General features: G+C 45.0%; 1 protein-coding gene across 1 annotated transcript in view; it reads left to right on the forward strand.

Annotated features, from left to right (window-relative positions):
* Positions 1–5,828: 5,828 nt before the first annotated feature.
* Positions 5,829–18,128, forward strand: part of EVPL (envoplakin) — a 40,833-nt gene continuing 28,533 nt past the window's right edge. The window contains exon 1 of the mRNA XM_083147960.1: positions 5,829–5,981. Within this exon, the coding sequence (XP_083004086.1) occupies positions 5,902–5,981 (80 nt within the window). The 5' untranslated portion in view covers positions 5,829–5,901. The remainder of the gene's footprint in view (positions 5,982–18,128) is intronic.

Below are 18,128 nucleotides of genomic sequence, written 5' to 3' on the forward strand. Positions count from 1 at the left end.
TGTGTGCCTGCCGGTCACATATCATGTAGATAGATATTATGTGCTGCACATAATATTTATTGAATTTAATGAACTATTTTAACCACATGCGATCTCTAGAATGTAATCGGTGGGCGGAGAGAGTGTGTAGGCACCGTAAGGAGAATTACCTTGCTTGGTACGCCTGGAATCGGTCCCACTAGTCTTCTCCGGTTCACGATCTGGAGTCTTCTCTTACTATAGGATGGGTACACAAACCAGTCGACACACTTTCTCAATTGATGCTTTATTCTGGACCTGCAACTAGGGGCGCCAGCTTTGTTTTAGGACCTTGAATGAGGTGAACACCGTATAACAGGGTATAACAATATCAAAGTGCAGACATTATATGCATTTACAAACAGGACAATCACTCTATGACAGTAATGGGAATTATTCACTATTATCACCAACACACAGTAGTTAAGCTTCTTAAACTCTACCTATCACAACATGCATATCATGAGATATTAATAACTTCGCACCACCTAAGTCTATGTACCCGGGTACAATCGTTAACTACGACCGGTCAGTCCTCAACAAGAACCTATGCATAGGGTTTAATTATGTCTGTGAGGCTCTGTACTTCTATCTTTTGGCCACCGGGGAACACTCTTCCGGGGCTAAGCACAGTGACAACAAACTGCGGTCCTTGAGTGGCCAACTCTGGATAGGGGCAGGGTACCTGTGGCAAAATGTCGGGTCCAGCGGGAGGTGGGCAGGTCTTCACCGGTCGCAGTGCACCCCGAGGGGATTGCTAGTGTGGGCGCCAGGCGTTGCCACACTCTGCTACACTGCGTCCCCGGCTGGCTGCAATTACTGTTGGGCTCTGCTGTCTTCCCTCTCCACTCTTGTGTCCCCCTGCTGGGGTGCAGGCAATTACTGCTGGGCTCTGCTGTCCTCCCTCTCCACTCTTGTGTCCCCCTGCGGGCCTGCAGGCACATGGGGTTGGGGAAGCTGTGTGGGCAGTGCTGCTGCGGCCTCGTGCTGACTCTCAGGAGGGTTTAGCTGTCGGGTGCTGCTGCGGGCTGGTGCTGACTCTCAGGGGGGGTTTAGCTGTCGGGTGCTGCTGCGGGCTGGTGCTGACTCTCAGGGGGGGTTTTGCTGTCTGGTGCTGCTGCTGCTGCGGCCTGTGCCGCTCTCAAGGGTGGCGGGGGGGTTAGCTGTCTGGTGCTGCTGCGCTTACCAGCCCTCTCCCTCTTGTTCTTACCCGCTCCCTTGTCCCGGCAGTTGGCGGGGGTCAGCGTCACTCTCTCTCTTCTTCTTGGGCGGTGGAGTCACTCCTGCCCGCGGTCCTTGAGCCCCCGGCGTCCCCGTCTCGGCCGGCTTCTCCCGGCGGTGACGTCACTGCTGCGCCACATCCTCTCCTCCCGGCGTGTCTGCACTCTTCACCGTCCACGCCGCTGACTCTCCCCTGCTTCACGTGGGAACCCTTTTCCTGCCTCTTCCAAGTCCTCCCTCCGTTTCCTCTTTTCTTCAGCCTATCCCAGGCCACGCTGGCCTGCCAATCACTGGACGCCACTGCTCCCTCCCGCGTTAACCCTGTCGGTATTGGCCGGGACGGACGTGCTGGGGTTCTTGTTAACCCCGGGCGTGCTGGGGCTTACATCCGCCCGTACTTTTTTGTGGGCGTGTCCCCACGCCACACCATTACAATCACAAGTCTAGGACAGTCAAACAGTCCCGAAAGTCCATTTGGTGAGTCTAATATGTCCGTTAAGAAGAACAACAGTCATTAACCGTGTCATAAACATTATAACTGATAAACTGAATACAGAAACGTTCAGTACACAAACAGTGGTATGATTTGGTTATACAGTACTTCTATCTTACTCTCGGTACCGGGCTGGCAGGACACCCCTAGTGCTTCGGGAGGACCGCCTCTCCGGTAACGCTTGCGCTTCTTCTTCTGGCGCCGGGGGCACGTAGTCCTCTACAGGTTCTGTGGTCAGTATAGCCGGGATGGACGGTATGCTCCACCCTACGTTCAACAGCAGTTCCTGCGGGCCCCTGGGCATGCTCCCGGGGGCGACGGTCGGGACCTCCGTCTGTCAAGAGTATGACTTAGGCTGGTTGCGATGTACCCAGTGCAATCGAGTCCCGTCCGGTTCTCCGCTTTGGTGGACTTCGATTGCTGCCGTTGGGCTCTTGGTGACCACGTAGGGCTCGGCCTCCCATTTATGGTGAAATCTACGCCAGGGATGACTGTTAACGATAGGGGTGCGGTGATTCCACTCCTCTTCTGCAACCGGCTTCTCTCCTCTATTGGCGGGGACAAGGTTCACTCTTGAGAGTAGATGCCGTGAGACTGGGCTGAGGGAAATCGGGGCCTCCATCTGTCCACTTTGGCACCGATGGGCACGCCTGCGGAAAGGACGCCTGTCGGGGCCCGGACGGTTTCTTCTCTCTGGCACCCCACCTGGACCAGTCACGTTCACCGCTTTGGCACCCTTTTCCTCTTCCACCACATCGAACTCCACCGTCTCGCCTTCTCTGAGACTGCACAGAAGTCTCCGCGAGTGGCTCTTCCTTAGGGCTGTCCGATGGACAAAAACGTCATCCCTTGTGTCTTTCCGGTTGATGAAGCCATATCCCCTTCGGATGTTAAACCACTTGACCGTCCCTTGGGGACGCGGGGCCAGCACTCTCTTCTCCACTTGGCTCCCCTGGACGCAGATTATGTGCTGTTGGGTGATCTCTCCAGCCTGGTCCTGGTTAACTGGTTCCTGTTTTAATGCTGCAATCAGCTCTTCAGGGCAATTCCTTAGTATGTTCATGCCCAGGATGATGGGGGCAACTCTCCCTTCCCCGCAGGTGATCACTAAATACCCCTGCCTGGGTAAACGTGTCCGTCCAATCTGCAAATCTGCTTCCCAGTACCCGTTGCAGACGACTTCTCGGCCATTGGCAGCGACCACCTTAACTTGCGTGGGGGGCTGTCTAAACGGTACTTTTCCCCAATGCTTTTGGAGAGTGGGTAACTGGATCATGGATACCTGTGACCCGGTGTCGATCATGGCTACTGTCTCTATCCCGTTGATCACTACTGGGATCCTCGGGCATTGTCCTACATATTGGGCCCACCATTCCTCCGGGTCTGAGTCTACTCCCGGTGTTCTCCCCGAGGTTCGGCCCTCTCCCCTGGGGCATTGCAGATTAAATGGTCGGACAAGGGGCAGTTTCTCTCGACGTGCCCGGCCTCCTGACAGTGTCGACAGATGGGCCGGCCTTGATGGTCAATTTGGTCTGAGGCTCGCCTCCTATATTCTCGGGGTGGGTCCCATCGATTCCGGTTCGACTGCTGTCCTTACGTCTTCCATCTGGCCTCCCCGCGGTTGGACGCGGTTTGCTGTGTCAGCTGGCGTATGTCTCGCTCCATTGCAGCCATCCCGAGGGTCAGGTCTTCCACCTGGCGCTGGAGGGATTGGTCTGGATTTCCCGCTGGCGGTTGGCCACTCTGGATGGTCCGGTCTTTCAGTCGGCCGACTTGTTCAGAGCTCGTGGCCACAGATCCTCGAGCCCCCGCCATCTCCGGATATTCTACTTCGGGATCAGCGTGATTCCCGATGGTCAGGATGGCGGTGTTCTTAAAGTCGGCAAAGGACTTTCCCGGCATCTGCATCTTTAGGATTCGTAGCTGGGTCTTGATGATGGGGTTCGACGCTCCCTCCACGAACTGGAGAGTGAGAGCCTCGTCACCGTTACGAACCTCATCTTTGTCAGCCGCTTGGATGAGCTTCAGGGCCTTCTGTAGACTAAGGGCGAAGTCCCGGAGGGTTTCGCCCGGTCGTTGTTTTCGCCCATAGAGTTGCATCTTCAACTCCGGGAGGGTGGCAGTCTCGAAGATCGTGGCCAGCCGATTCAAGATCTGGTCGGTGTCCTTCTTTTGGTTGTCATCCCACGATTCAACCTCACTGAGGGCGGAGCCCGTGAGTTGGCCGACTAGGATCTGTACCCTCTGTTCTTCGCTCGGGGTGTAGAGCTGGGCCATGGACTTCATCTGGTTCTTGAATGCCGTGAACGTGTCGCCCTTGTTGGGATCCCCACTGTAGGTCAGCATCCATGGGGCCCCGAAGTAGTAGGGTAGTGTGATGGGAGCATGAGGTGTTGCTGCTGGGGCAGGTACTACCACTGGGGCTACAACTTGTTGGTCAGCGTTGGGGGGCACAGCGGGTGCCTGCCCACCCCGGCCTGTGGTGCTTCCATCCTGTGTTTAGATTATACTCCGCCTTGACCGTAATCCTGTTCGTGACGCCAGGAAAGATGTAGGCACCGTAAGGAGAATTACCTTGCTTGGTACGCCTGGAATCGGTCCCACTAGACTCTCATCTGCTTTACGTGGGAACCCTCTTCCTGCCTCTTCCAAGTCCTCCCTCCGTTTCCTCTTTTCTTCAGCCTATCCCAGGCCACGCTGGCCTGCCAATCACTGGACGCCACTGCTCCCTCCCGCGTTAACCCTGTCGATATTGGCCGGGACGGACGTGCTGGGGTTCTTGTTAACCCCGGGCGTGCTGGGGCTTACAAGTGCTTGCGGCGGTTTGGGGAGAGGGGGTCCAGAGGAAGCGCTGGTGGCATCCATCTGAGTAGTGTATCGCTGTGCAGGAGCGCTAGCGGGCGGTGGGGGTCAGCGGTGGCAGAATTTGGCAAATCTGTTTAAAACACTGGGCGGCCCTTTGATTGGCTGAGCTCTCTGGCTAAAAGGTTTTTCAGGGTCTTTTTTTGTGTTTATGTCGACAAAGATTGTGCGTATCAACCTTCTGTCTTTTGAACGATAGTGGTTGACCTATTGACTGTGGACCTAGACACTGTCCATCTAATGACCACATCTTAGGCAAAGGTGACTTAATTAGGGGTAAGAATCAAAGGATAGAAAGTGTCTACTTTGACACTCAATAGGTCAACATGCACTAGATCGACATTAACAAAAAGTCAACATGACCAAGTTTGACACCGAAAAAGGGTCAACATGCAAAAAGGTTGACATGAAAACGTTGCCATTAGTTTGTTACATTTTTTGTTGTTATTGGTACCAATGACAACACCTGAGCACGTGGCCGCCCAATCAGTGTCGTGCGTACCTTTGCATGGCTTTGGGTTACTGCGTTACGCTGCTGCTTTACTCAGCACATTTTCCCAATCGGAAACAATCAATGTCGACATTTTTAAAGGGTTGGTCATTGCCATGTCAACCTTATGTCAATGTTGCCCTATTGCATGATGACTTTTTGTCAATGTTGACTGTGTTCATGTCGACATGTTGGTGTTGACCTATTGTCTGTAAATACCCAGTTTGTTGTATCACTGTCCCCTATTGTAAAGCGCAACGGAATCTGCTGCGCTATATAAGAAACTGCTAATAAATAAATAAATTGACTGTCAACCTATCATCTGGTTTCCTTTAGTAAGTACCACAATTGGTATGATGATGATACCATCTGTGCACAAGCAGGTATATCCCTAAAACCTGGACTGGGTCAGTAAATGACCTCTTCTATGTTTCCCTGCATTAATCATTCAGAATTTGTCTTTTCATTGTTTGTTCCTAGAGAAAACACAACCCTTGTCCTCCCCTTATAAGTAACATGCAAGTCTATTGACAAACATCCTTTTATAATGGGACACTATTCCTGGGTGGGGACACTAATTCAGTGTATCTCCTCTCAGTCCTACACAACTGGTTTAGCAGGTTATGTACACCTCTCTTTTTATTCTCAAGTCCCATCGCCCAGACTAGAACTTTTGGGAGGAGTCAGCCTCCTGCACTGTCCTGTCCTCACATTCCTCTTGTTCTACAGCTTGTCACTGTCAAATTTTCAGGTGCATCGCACACTAGGACAAAGGCTCGGAGACCAGAGAGGGACAGCGAGGGGGTAAAACGGCATCATGTTCAAGGGACAGACCAAGTCACCTTCCAAGTCACCTACCAAGTCACCTACCAAGTCATCTCCTTCAAAATACAGCAAGTGAGTTTGGGAGAGCAGCGGGTGGAAAGCCAAATGTTTATACTGCATGCTATGGTGGTTGTGAAGTGATAGCTAGAGGGGGGACTGTGTTGGGACTGTGTTGTAGCTTGTATCCACCAATGTCTGCATATAAGTGATTATATTAGTAATTAGGACCATTAATATTTATTACAATCATTCAGTGGTGAATACTGCTCATTACCAGTGAATTACAATTTCTAGTATCGCTCTAGACCTGAAATATGATCAATTTAGTTCAATTGTCCCTGATTCTGATTAAAAGATAGATTAATATGAGCATAATGTTTTTCTCCAGAGGAAGATTTTTATCCATATGTAAATGAAACTGAGATATTATTCAACTATGATGACTAGACATAACGTTCCAATGCACTAGATAACAGGATGCACTAATGGTCTGACTGGAATCATGCAGGCTCATGTATCTTTTCTATTGGAATTTGGTGACAAGTGGTTAATGTAGAGTATACAGTCATTCAGGGCAGTATTGGGGTGTTGTCTATATGGGGCTAAAAAGTGACACTGATGTAAGGCGTGACAACATGCCACAAAAAAACCTGATTAACAGGTAGACAATGAATCAAAGTCCGCAACACACGCCCAGTATGCCCTTTTCAGCTGCCTACAGATCCCCAGACCCCCAACCACTGAGTACTATCCCATTCATGTTACATTGAAGCCACCACGTTTGCTGAGGGACTTGTATCTCTATAGACATATAGGGGTTGATTTATTAAGCTTAGAGAAGTGATAAACTATCTGTTTTTTATCACCGACCAATCAACTCCTACCTGTGAAGCTACAGGCTGGGTATGAAAAATGACAGGTAAGAGCTGATTGGCCGGTGATAAAAACCAGACAGTTTATCACTTCACCGAGCTTAATAAATCTGCCCCATAGTCTTTTCTCTATTCACTAGTTTCCAAATTAGTTGTCAATACCACATCCCCCTCTAATGTCAGTGTCACCCTGTGTTGCTTTTTATTTATAACACAACATTCATGTTTAAAATACTGCATTTGTGGCTGAAACCATATTAATAGAGATTTTCACTGTAACTGTGTTGCTCAAATGAAAGCTTAGGACAGTGCGATTCCTCTTCATGTGGCTGAATGTTTGCATTTGACTTGCTTTTCCATTGGCATTCCTCTTTGCAGAGGCACTTTAAGAGAGGAGGGGGCCTCTATGTGAAGACTCCAATTGGACCCCTATCCTCTCTAAAGCTGCGGTAGCCTCTGGCATTGTGCCAAAGTCTACTGTGCATGTGCAGGTCTCTGGGAACATGGCACCCGTGCTGCGTTCATGGGAACACCCCTATTGCGCATGCACGAATCACTGGAAAATAGCAGCAGTAGCCATTTTCCCAGTGATATTTGCAGCTCTGCAGCCAGTGCTGGGCCAACAGAGCGGTTAGTCTAATTAATAAATGCAGGGTTTGCGATTTGTGGGCCCCTGGACCCAGGGCCTGTATGCACCGCACATCTTACATTCATTATAAAAATGCCAGTGCCTCTTTTTAGTGTGAGCTTTTTAGAAAGATTGATTACTATTTGAAAATAAAAGGCTGTGCCTATTTTTTTATTAAATATGTGTGAGATATACGCTAAAATCAAACATTTTCAGTGAGTATCTGCATATATTTAGTAAACCCCAGATGTCTAAAGGAAACATTGCAGCGGATATCTTCAATACCTGATGCAATCCTTCCAATACCAATGCATTTGCAGGGGGGGGCCTTGCGAGGCCACATAAAAATTGTGTTGCAGACGCAGTAATGACCTCGCCACACCAAGGACATGCCTCCATTCCTTCCTGTGAGCGCCTCTGCTTGACTATCAGGCAGAGGCGTTTGCATTAAAGATATGTGATCGCAGGACCCGCTTATACAATCCCTACTGAATTAGCCCCATAGTTCAGACAACAGTCTACAGCAGGCATGTCCAACGTTGGCCCTCCAGATGTTGTGAAACTACACATCCCAGCATGCTTTGCAATAGTTTTAGCATTCTCTAATAGCAAAACTGTGGCAAAGCATGCTGGGATGTGTAGTTTAACAACATCTGGAGGGCCAACGTTGGACATGCCTGGTCTACGGCAAGTTCTATCTTTTCAGCTGCCATGAAACTAGACGTTCCATTGGTAGGTGGTTCAACCCAACTAGGGAGCTGCCTCCTACATTTAGAACTGAGCAGTAATAAAAAGGATAGTGTAAACACTATTATTTCTGAACTTTATGTGCTGATAAAATTGAGAATGCTGTGTTGTTGATCATATAAAAATTTTTTGGTTTTAGGGTGTGTTTGCTGAATAGAGATTCCTCAGTTGGGTTGGTTCAGTACAGTACATAGAAGTGGCTTTCTCACTTTTTCAGTTCACAGTAGAGTTGGATCAGTGATGCAGAAAGTCAAACCATTCGGACAGTGCTTCAGTCACTGTAGAGGGAGGGTCTAACAATGACGTTGCCTGGCGGTGGTAGGGGGCGATGACTCTTTTCCATCTGCTACACCTGTCACACCCAGCTCTTCAATGCGTGTGTTAGGGTTATTGCATGCGCAGTGAAACTCCCAAAATGCTACTGTATGTGCCAGGTGAATGAGAATTATGTCACAGGCATCATTATTATCATTTTTATGATATGATATCATTTTATCATATCTTTTGCATTCCTTGATATTTTACAAAAATATTGCATAGAATTTGCATTGCCTTGTTTATTATTTTTCATTGAGCATGTTAACTTAAGTCATTTCCCAGCTCTTCTACTTGAAAGTAGCAAGGAATTTAGGCTATTTTTATACACTTTAGCTTTTGGACAAAAACATAAGACTGGTTCAGTTACATATTTGTAGTACTGGTGGAACATAGGCGTTTCTATAATGGGTGCAAGGTGTGCGCTTCACATGGGCCCCATGACCAATATATTACACCGCACACCCTACACCCATATATTATACTTGTTCCTGCACTGCAGCCACAAATCACTTGTGAATGGCCAAGGCGACTGTTTCCGTGTAACTTGAGCATGTGCACAGGAGATGTCCAAGGAACAAAGTGCAAGTGCCATGTTCCAGGAGACCTACGAATGTGCAGTAGACTCTGGCATCCAAGCACCCCTGACTAGATAAATCCCGTTCTAATCATTGGATACTAAACTAGCTATTTGCTTATTGGACTGAGTTAAGGACTTCAATCAAACCCATGTGAATCAATTATTTTCATTATAGATGTTAAATTACTGTATAAAACTTAGATACATTTATCCACCTGCAGAAAGTACCAATTATGGGGATGATTTATCAATGAGTTGTATCATGCACAATGAATTTTAAAACTTGTTGCATATAATAAATGGTTCTCCAGCCAATCAGCTCCTAACTGTCATGTGTTTGAAAAATTAGTTAGAAGCAGATTGAATGAAGAAAGATAACTATGCAATGAGTTTTAAAACTTGTTGTGTATGAAAGCACTTATTGATAAATCAGCTCCAAAGTCTGCAATGATCATGCCAACCAGTTTCCACATTGTTCCCACTCTATTACCTGTAAGGAAACAGCATTGAATACTACAATATCACATTGGGAGGTAATGTGAACACTTATGATAGCATTACGCTTTAGGCACTAGCCTTATACACTGTGTTTGGCCATGACCATGTTTAGACTTAGTATTACCCTAGGCTGGATCATTAACGTTCATAATAATAACAAACAGTATCCTGTCCACAGTGTGTGACCTTATGGCATCAACTGTTTCAGACACACCCAGTCCCTGGACACACGTATTCATGACATGAATGAGGTCTGTTTTGTGAGAAACCTAAAAACTGTAAATGACAGTAGATTTCAGGACATGCTGTTTATCCCACTCTAAGGATTATTAACTAACTGGTTTAATATGTGCAGTAACCCAAAGTAACCGGACATCCGATTTATTAGTCCTTGCAGTAGATCAGTCAAAGCTGGTTGCTGTTTGGGATGTTCATTCACATTCATTCATATTTCATTAGACAGATTCACCAGTTTAATAAATAACAGTTGTCATCTTATTCACAACCCAATCTTCTGATAAGAGAAAAGGTTTCTGGATGATATATGTACATTCTAAATAAAGTGATTTTGGCTTGAGACACACACACTTACCGCACCATGCAATACAAGGATGGGTGTGACTTGATCTTTAAAGGTTTGTCCCAATACTTACTAAATATGTGTCATCCAGTTTGACAGTCGCTCGCCCAGCCTGTGAGCACACCCTTCTTCATTGTTAACTATAATAAACCTGTTGCAACCTTTTGTTTCTCCCATAGCTAATAATCTTTCTTTGTACACTAAGGCCATTCAGTATTTCAAAGTCTGTGTTCCTCTGAGTCCCACCACACTACATTGCTGTATACGGTTTTTAGCACACTATATAGCTACTGTAAATCATTTCCATGCAACATGCTGTCCTTTATTATATATATATATATATATATATATATATATATATATATATATATATACACACACACAATAGTATACAGATTGCAACCCAAGAACAAATTAATTGGTAGTATAAGTCTAAGGGGGTTATTCAGACCTGATTGCACAGCTGCAAATTCACAGGCCGGGGTATTATCGAGTTAGGCCTTTCTGCAATGAAATCCTGCTACATATTTAATCACTGGCCGTATGCAAGTCGATTCATATGAAGCCAGCATTTGTGGGTGGTTACTGTCCATTTTCTGGGAGGGTCAAGGAAAACATAGGCCTGCCTAAGCGTTTCTATCATAGCCACTAAGTGAGTTCTGGTCTACACGCAGACTGTACACAGTGGAAATCATTCAATGATGAGCGTCTTACGAATGGATTTGCAGGGAATCGCCCATCCAGCTAATTTACACACGCAATTTGTAAACTTGGACGGAGCAGGATTTCACTCAGCTGGGCAGCTTATATACCTGATCGCAACTTAGCAGCCCAGCGATCAGTTCTGATGTATCAAGCTTCAAAAGTGATAAGATGGAGAGTGATAAACAACCAGCCAATCAGCTCATACCTGTCATTTTTAAACTCAGCCTATAACATGGCAGTTAGGAGCTGGTTGGCTGGCTGGTTATCACTCTCCATTTTAGCACTTTAAAAGCTTGATACATCTGGCCCTAAGTTAGAACTGTATTATGATAATGGGCGGTGGTTGTTTATGTTGAGTAGGTGTAGTGTTCTATGCCTGTACAGAAGGGAATAGAATTATATAAGGCCCTTGATAAACCACGCTGATTAGGTGTAATGTTTGCATTACAGAATGTCATTTAATTCCAGTATGATCACATACAGGGCCAGATACTGATTGGCTGGCTGTTTAACACTCTCCATTTTATCCCTTTTTCGAAGCTTAGTACATCTGGCCGGAAGTGGTTTAGTTATGGAATCTGCTGATTCCCTGCAATTTTGACCCTTAAATTTCAAATGAAAAAGAAAACCCCCAAACATACACCCCCCTCCCTCACACCCCCTCCCTCTCTCTCTCTCACTCACACTCACACACACACACACACACAGTAGAGTCTTCATGGTGTGTCTCTCACACATGAAGTACATGTTAACATGATGTGATAGCAATAATATGTGTCTCATTTTGACAAAAAAGTAGAATTTAATGCCCCCATTCCTCCTGATGATGAGATCTGCACTCCTGCCATTAGCACCTCATATTTGCCCAGAATGTTGAGAAGACGTACAGAGGGATATTTACTAAGCTGGGAGTTCTATTACAGATGGGATGTTGCTATGGATAACCAATCAGAATAGACTTCTTTATTTAGCACCTTCTAGAAGAGAATAGATAGAATCTGATTGGTTGCCCATAGCAACAACCCCTCTGAAATAGAACTCCAATCTTAGTAAATAATCCCCACAGTCTATATCGTGCTAGAGTTATGTGTCAAAAAATGATCACTGCGTTTTCTCTGTGTATGCTGGTTCCACATTTATAGTGCATAACCAGTGTCGTCAGGTGAGGGCCTGCTCACTCTAGTGGTGCTGCATCTCCTCCCTATATTATATGAGATGTGACAGTGACATTGCACACCTTCCTTACGTCGTACACTTAAGCCAGGTACACACTGAGCAATGTGTCTCCAATGGGTCGACATACCGGATCCTGTGTACACATTAGAATGATGTATAAAAGACAATGTGACATATAACTCTGTCCTTCATTTATACAGGACTAGCTTGCAAGTGTTATTGTCCGGTTTACTGTTCAGCAGGGCTGACCGAGCGACATTGTTTCCGACTGCCGACACTTGCATTTTTGGGAACACACAGTTAGAGATATGCACGATATGTCATTCTGATCGGGAAACAACATATTCGGTTAATATCGCCCCAGTGTACCCGGATTTACTTTGTGTGTGTGTATGAGTTACGGTTGTCCACGATTTCTGACAATTTCCGAACAACCAATGAAGGTTCACATGAGAAGACCGTGGCAGCATATCCACCACTGTGCCATTAATATACACCAGGGTTGCCGACCCTCCCAGAATTTCCGTGAGTCTCCCGAAAATCGGGACCCCCTCCCGGCCCCCCGGAAGGGTGGGCAACCCTCCCGGATTCAGGGGGGACCCCCGCTGTCCCCCGGATCGCGGCATTAAAATGCCGCAATCCTCGGGTCTCAGAGGAGGGGGCGGAGCTAAAACGACACAATTGCGTCATTTTAGCCCCGCCCCCTCCACGGAAATCCGTGAATTCCTTGTTTTACCAGCATGGGGCGGGCTTAGTGATGTCACTCGTAAGCCCCGCCCCCTGAGCGGCTGGTGAAACTCTCCTCTCCGGGCTTCTCCCGGAGAGGAGAATCTTAAAGTCGGCAACCCTGATATACACAGTTTATGGTACACCATCGATGATAAAACTTATCATCAATCTAACATTATCATCAAACTATTGATATTTGCTAACTGTAGCAAGAGGTAAAAAAGTACCACAAAGGCTGTTTAAACAAAACAGAAAATTTGAAGGCAGATAACAACCACTTGGCCCATCTAGTCTGAACCCTGTTTAGTTAGTGCGCCACTACAGAGCACTCTGAATGCAGATACCGTGTAGGCCAAATGCAACTCCTGCAGCCACACTGCCAGTTGTTTGTCAATGCAATTACAGGTTGAGTATCCTTTATCCAAATATCCTTATCCAAAATATCCATTATCCATAGTTTCCAGAATGTATATATATATATTTTTTTGCTAAAAGCACTTCTGGGACATCTGTAACTGGCACTACTGAGGATATCATATGTAACTGGCACTACTGGGGACAGGATATGTAACTGGCACTAAATATGTGCAAGAAAACGATTGCTTGACATTTAAATTCAGTGCCTGAGATAGTACACAAACTTTGTTTCATGTTTTGAAACCATGTTTCATGCACAAAATATATTTGTGTGTATTTCATGTGTTTGATGTGCTTATACAACATAAATGCAAGATACCTTATTGAAATATAAAAATATTCTGAAATACGGAATAATCCGTTACCCAAAATTCTTCTGGTCCCAAGCATTTTGGAAAAGGGATACTCAACCTGTATATCATATTTTTGTGATTTCTCCTTGTAATACATAATAGTTTGAAGGGGAAATTTGTATTAATATTTCATAATGAAGTACAGATACTGGATTTGCACAGGGCTATCCATTTAGCCCCAATAACCCCAGTTTAACAACAGTCACATTATTGGAAAGTAAAATGGTGATATTAAAAGAGCTGGGATGTTATTTACCTTTTATTTGTTTCCTTAGATGCAGTTTGAATTTCTTAGTGGTGCACTTTCCATATAAGGCATACTTGTGTACTTTAGAACCTCCCCTCTGGGAGGGCCCAGAAATACAGGGGGTGGGATGACATGATTTGCATCACAATGGCATCCTATTACCCAGAATGTATTTATTTATTTACAGCTTATTATATAGTGCAGCAGATTCCGTTGCGCTTTACAAATGTCGACAACACTGAAAGAACAAACTGGGTAAAACAGACAGACATAGAGGTTGGAGGTCCCTGCTGCAAGCTTACAATCTATAGGGAAATAGGAGGGAAACACAAGGACAGGCACCAGTAGTAGCATAGCAGTCCCACCAAGTTACAAGTCCAGAAGGGAAGCTATATAATACATAAGTGCCTCAGAGGGTTATGCGTATGGAACTTAAATATGATAGGCTTGCCTGAAGAGGTGAGTTTTCAGGGAACGCTTGAAAGTTCGGAGGCTAGTGGAGAGTCTTATTGTGCGTGTAAGGGCATTCCGTAGGGTGGGTGCATCTCTATAAAAGTCCTGTAACATTGAGTGGGAGCTCACTGGTACATGCAACTTCCTGCATCATCGCAGAATGCAATTTCCTGCATCATGCTACAGGTTCTCAGTGAATCGCATCATTAAGCCACTGTTCTGCTTATTTCACTAAGATTTGGGAAGGTGCCCTGATCTACATGGGACTTGGAGTTCCAGAAATGGGATTTCTGATAAGGGAAGGCAGGAGGGGAGTGGTTTAAGGAAGGCACTGACCACAGCCACTTTGGCTCACAATAGGCCCTTCAAGCTTCTTTACAAAATAAAATGTTGATTGATGTTTCCTATTTATAAGCAATCAGAACTTGTTATATTATTCTTATTGTTGTTTATTTATATGGCGCCATAAGGGTTTTAATTTTTGTGTGGTTCAGTCTTCTCTCTGTGGTTTCTGGGTGTGTGACAACTACTATATTCCTTAATCTAAAATGGGAAATTTAGAATAGCATGACTCATTGTAAATATTAATTTAATATAAATAATGACTCCAGACCTATAAAAACCTATATTTGCTAATAATACCCCTAATTTTTGCTTTACCTCTGTATTGCTGAACTAAGATTACAGTATTGCTTGGTTTATGCCATGAAGCTGGTTTTATGTTTCTGCTGTGTTTTGCTGTTTACATACTTTCATGGTTAAGTTATACAAATAGCTGATCACTGGTCTGCAAAGTTGTAAATGACTACGAGCCAACACCCAAAAAGAAAGAAAACTGGTCCGGTGAAATCTGCTAGTGGATTGCGAAATTATTGCAGATCGCTATCCACCTGCATATCCATACACAATTCACGAATCATCCAATGGATTTACCAGTCTGTTCAAATGTGAGTAATTCTGCCCGTACCGGTCATCTGAGACAGCCTTTCAAGGCCGGCAATGATGTCACAGACCCTCCCTTAAAATGCATGGGTACTGTACGCCTGTGATTTTTCCACACCCACACGCAGTCTTTCGGTCAGTCAACCTCTGGTCACATTTTCTGTGGCTATTTAGTCTTGTGCATGCACGCTACGATCCTTATGCATGTGAAGTAATTTGATAAATCGCTCAGTCTGTGGCTTCGCGGATCAGTGATCAACTCTGATTCAAGCCAAATATTTGCTATGGTGTCTGAACTTCTTTGAGAAGAAAATACTAAAGCGTTCTACAACTCTTGATGATATTTGATGGGTTCTCTAAAGCTGTTTAAGGCGCAGTGTGTATCCCTGTTTACACCCTTTTTGCGCTAATATGCAAAGTGCTTTTCTACCTCATGACAATGCAATATGGAAGTAAGATCTATAAATAAAGATGTCATATTTATTTACATTCTTAATTTTGTTTTTGTTAACATGTAGCATACAGTATGTTTTAGAGCCTAATTAAACGGTAATGGAAAAGCTATTTATAGAATCTCAGTCCACATACACAGCTAGAACACCTGGCTGATAGGGGATGTTCTGACATGTTGGATGTCAGTACGTGGCCAAATTTGACAAAATGTGTTCTTTTTCCCTTTGTCCTAATATATAGCAAGGCACATAAGTATTTTTGTGGGGTTTAAAAAAAAAAACTTTTTGGAGCTGAAATTTTATTCTTTAGAAGTGAGCTCTGACAGCAAAACATGTCTAAATAAATTAAAAGAATGAAAAATCTGCAATAGTAACTTAAACTATCCATTAATGTAGCAGACATATAGTGCTACAGCAGTCCTGCTCTCTGAGTAATGCTTTGTATATTTTAAAAAGCGTCAAAACTTGTTTGGGATAAACGTTTTCTATCTTCAAACACATTAAGACACCTCTTTAAGGCATGCTGTAAGTAGGATTATGTACAGTCTCTACCTTTATTTACTAGGAAATTCCATATGATCCAGGCGTCTACATTAGATAATGCTCAAATCCTAACATTTTGTAGGTGCTCAGAAAACTCTTCTAGTTGAGTATAGGAGTGACTGCTCAATGACCTATCATTCCTTATAATGGTCATATAGGTTATAATGGTCACATTATAATTTTAACATTATAATGGTTAGGTTATAAATTCTTCACCTTTGGCCCTCGCTTAGAGATGGAAGCATGCGGTTGATGCTGGTGGACTCGCTAAGCAGTGAAAGTTTGCTGGTTAGTGAGACATCTAATGCTGCTAACTGGGCGAGCAAATGCCGCCCCCCCCCCCCCCCCCCCCGCACTGTCCGAACATCCCCGCAAGTTTGCAAATGGAGGTATAGCATAAACCTCCATTTGCAGGGTAGCCTACATGAGCAAAATCATTCGATAGTCACCGAATATTTGGACCTAAGCATAAATCCGGTCCTAAATCGCACCATGGTTTTGCACTGGAGTGCTTAGATAGTGTTGCTCACCACACATAAAGGGCCTGATTCTGGTTCACTTGCAAAAGCAAATTCTCTCTTTAATGGACAAAACCATGTGCACTGCAGGTGGGGCAGATGTAACATGTGCAGAGAAAGTTAGATTTGGGTGGGGTTTGAATTTCAAACTGAAGTTTATATTGCATTGTAAAAAAAAACAATAAAGCAGCCAGTATTTAATTTGCACAGAAACAAACACTGAAATCTAACTCTCTCTGCACATGGTTTTGTCCATTAGAGAGAGAGAGAATTTGCTTTTGCGAGTGAACCAGAATAAGGCCCAAAGGTTGTGTTTCTTTTTCTGATATTAACTCAGTTGTATTTGTATCTCTGCGGGATGTTCAGTTTGAGTTGTCTGTTGTGATTACAGGAGAGCAACATCTACTGACTCTTTATACCTGGCAGGTGTACTGCAGGATGCATAGCTAATGAGGTTAGAAATAACACAAGAATATCAAGTTCTAGCCGTCTCAAAGGTTATCCAGCAAATACATTTTGCATTTTCAAAGTAGCTGTATACAAACAAGGTGAATAGGGGGCATGAGTTACGTGATCACTGAATAATCCTGTATTCACCTGGGTGCAATAAAACTGTGCTAATGTGATATTCTTATGGCAAATTTAGATGGTTTGTTGCCATGATCTGACATATGGAAATTAGATTGTGGAAATGTTTTATACAGCTGGCAGACAGAGCTGTTTGTTGTTAGGATCCTCAGCACCTTACTGCCCCCCTCCCCACACTACAACCCATACCCATTTTCTGGCCCCTCAAGTGAAAGTGTGGAGGTTGCATCTTAGAAGATCCACAGCCATCACCTACATTAATTACAACAAGGATGTCTCCCTTGTAGATATCCTTCATTCTCTGATGAGCAGACTTATACCCCTTTCACACTGCAGCTCTTAAACGGTATATTGGTGATTTTGGTACTTGTGTATTAGCCGGGCGCCCACTATGTAGTTAGCGTAGCGGCGCTGTCAGAATCAGCGTAGTGTTCCCCAGCCAGCATAGTTAGCGTAGTCAGTCAGAAGTAGTGTAGTGTTGCTGCGAGCGTCTATGTCAGAATCAGCGTAGTCAGACAGTCAGTGTCCCTGTCATAGCTGAAGGTGAAGTGACAGTGTAATGGCAGCAGAACCTGTCACAATGTTCAGCTTGCCAAAGACAGAGGAGGAGGCAGGTGTGAATGTTTTCCTGAAACACCCCCACTATCCACGGCAGCCCGAAGCGTGGCGAGCGCACGCATTACGTGTCCTCCCAACCTGGTTATACCCATACTATCTACGACGGCGCAGAGACGATATTATAAAGTGCAGCTCGCCACCGAGCCTGAAGCATGGCGAGCGGATGCGGATTACTTCGCATGTGTTCCGTGTCAGCTCGCCACACTTCGGGCTCGGTGGCGAGCTGCGCTCACAACACTTTATAAAATCAACTCCACA

The sequence above is a fragment of the Crinia signifera genome, chromosome 6, assembly GCF_055691185.1.
Source record: "Crinia signifera chromosome 6, ASM5569118v1, whole genome shotgun sequence".
NCBI lineage: Eukaryota > Metazoa > Chordata > Amphibia > Anura > Myobatrachidae > Crinia > Crinia signifera.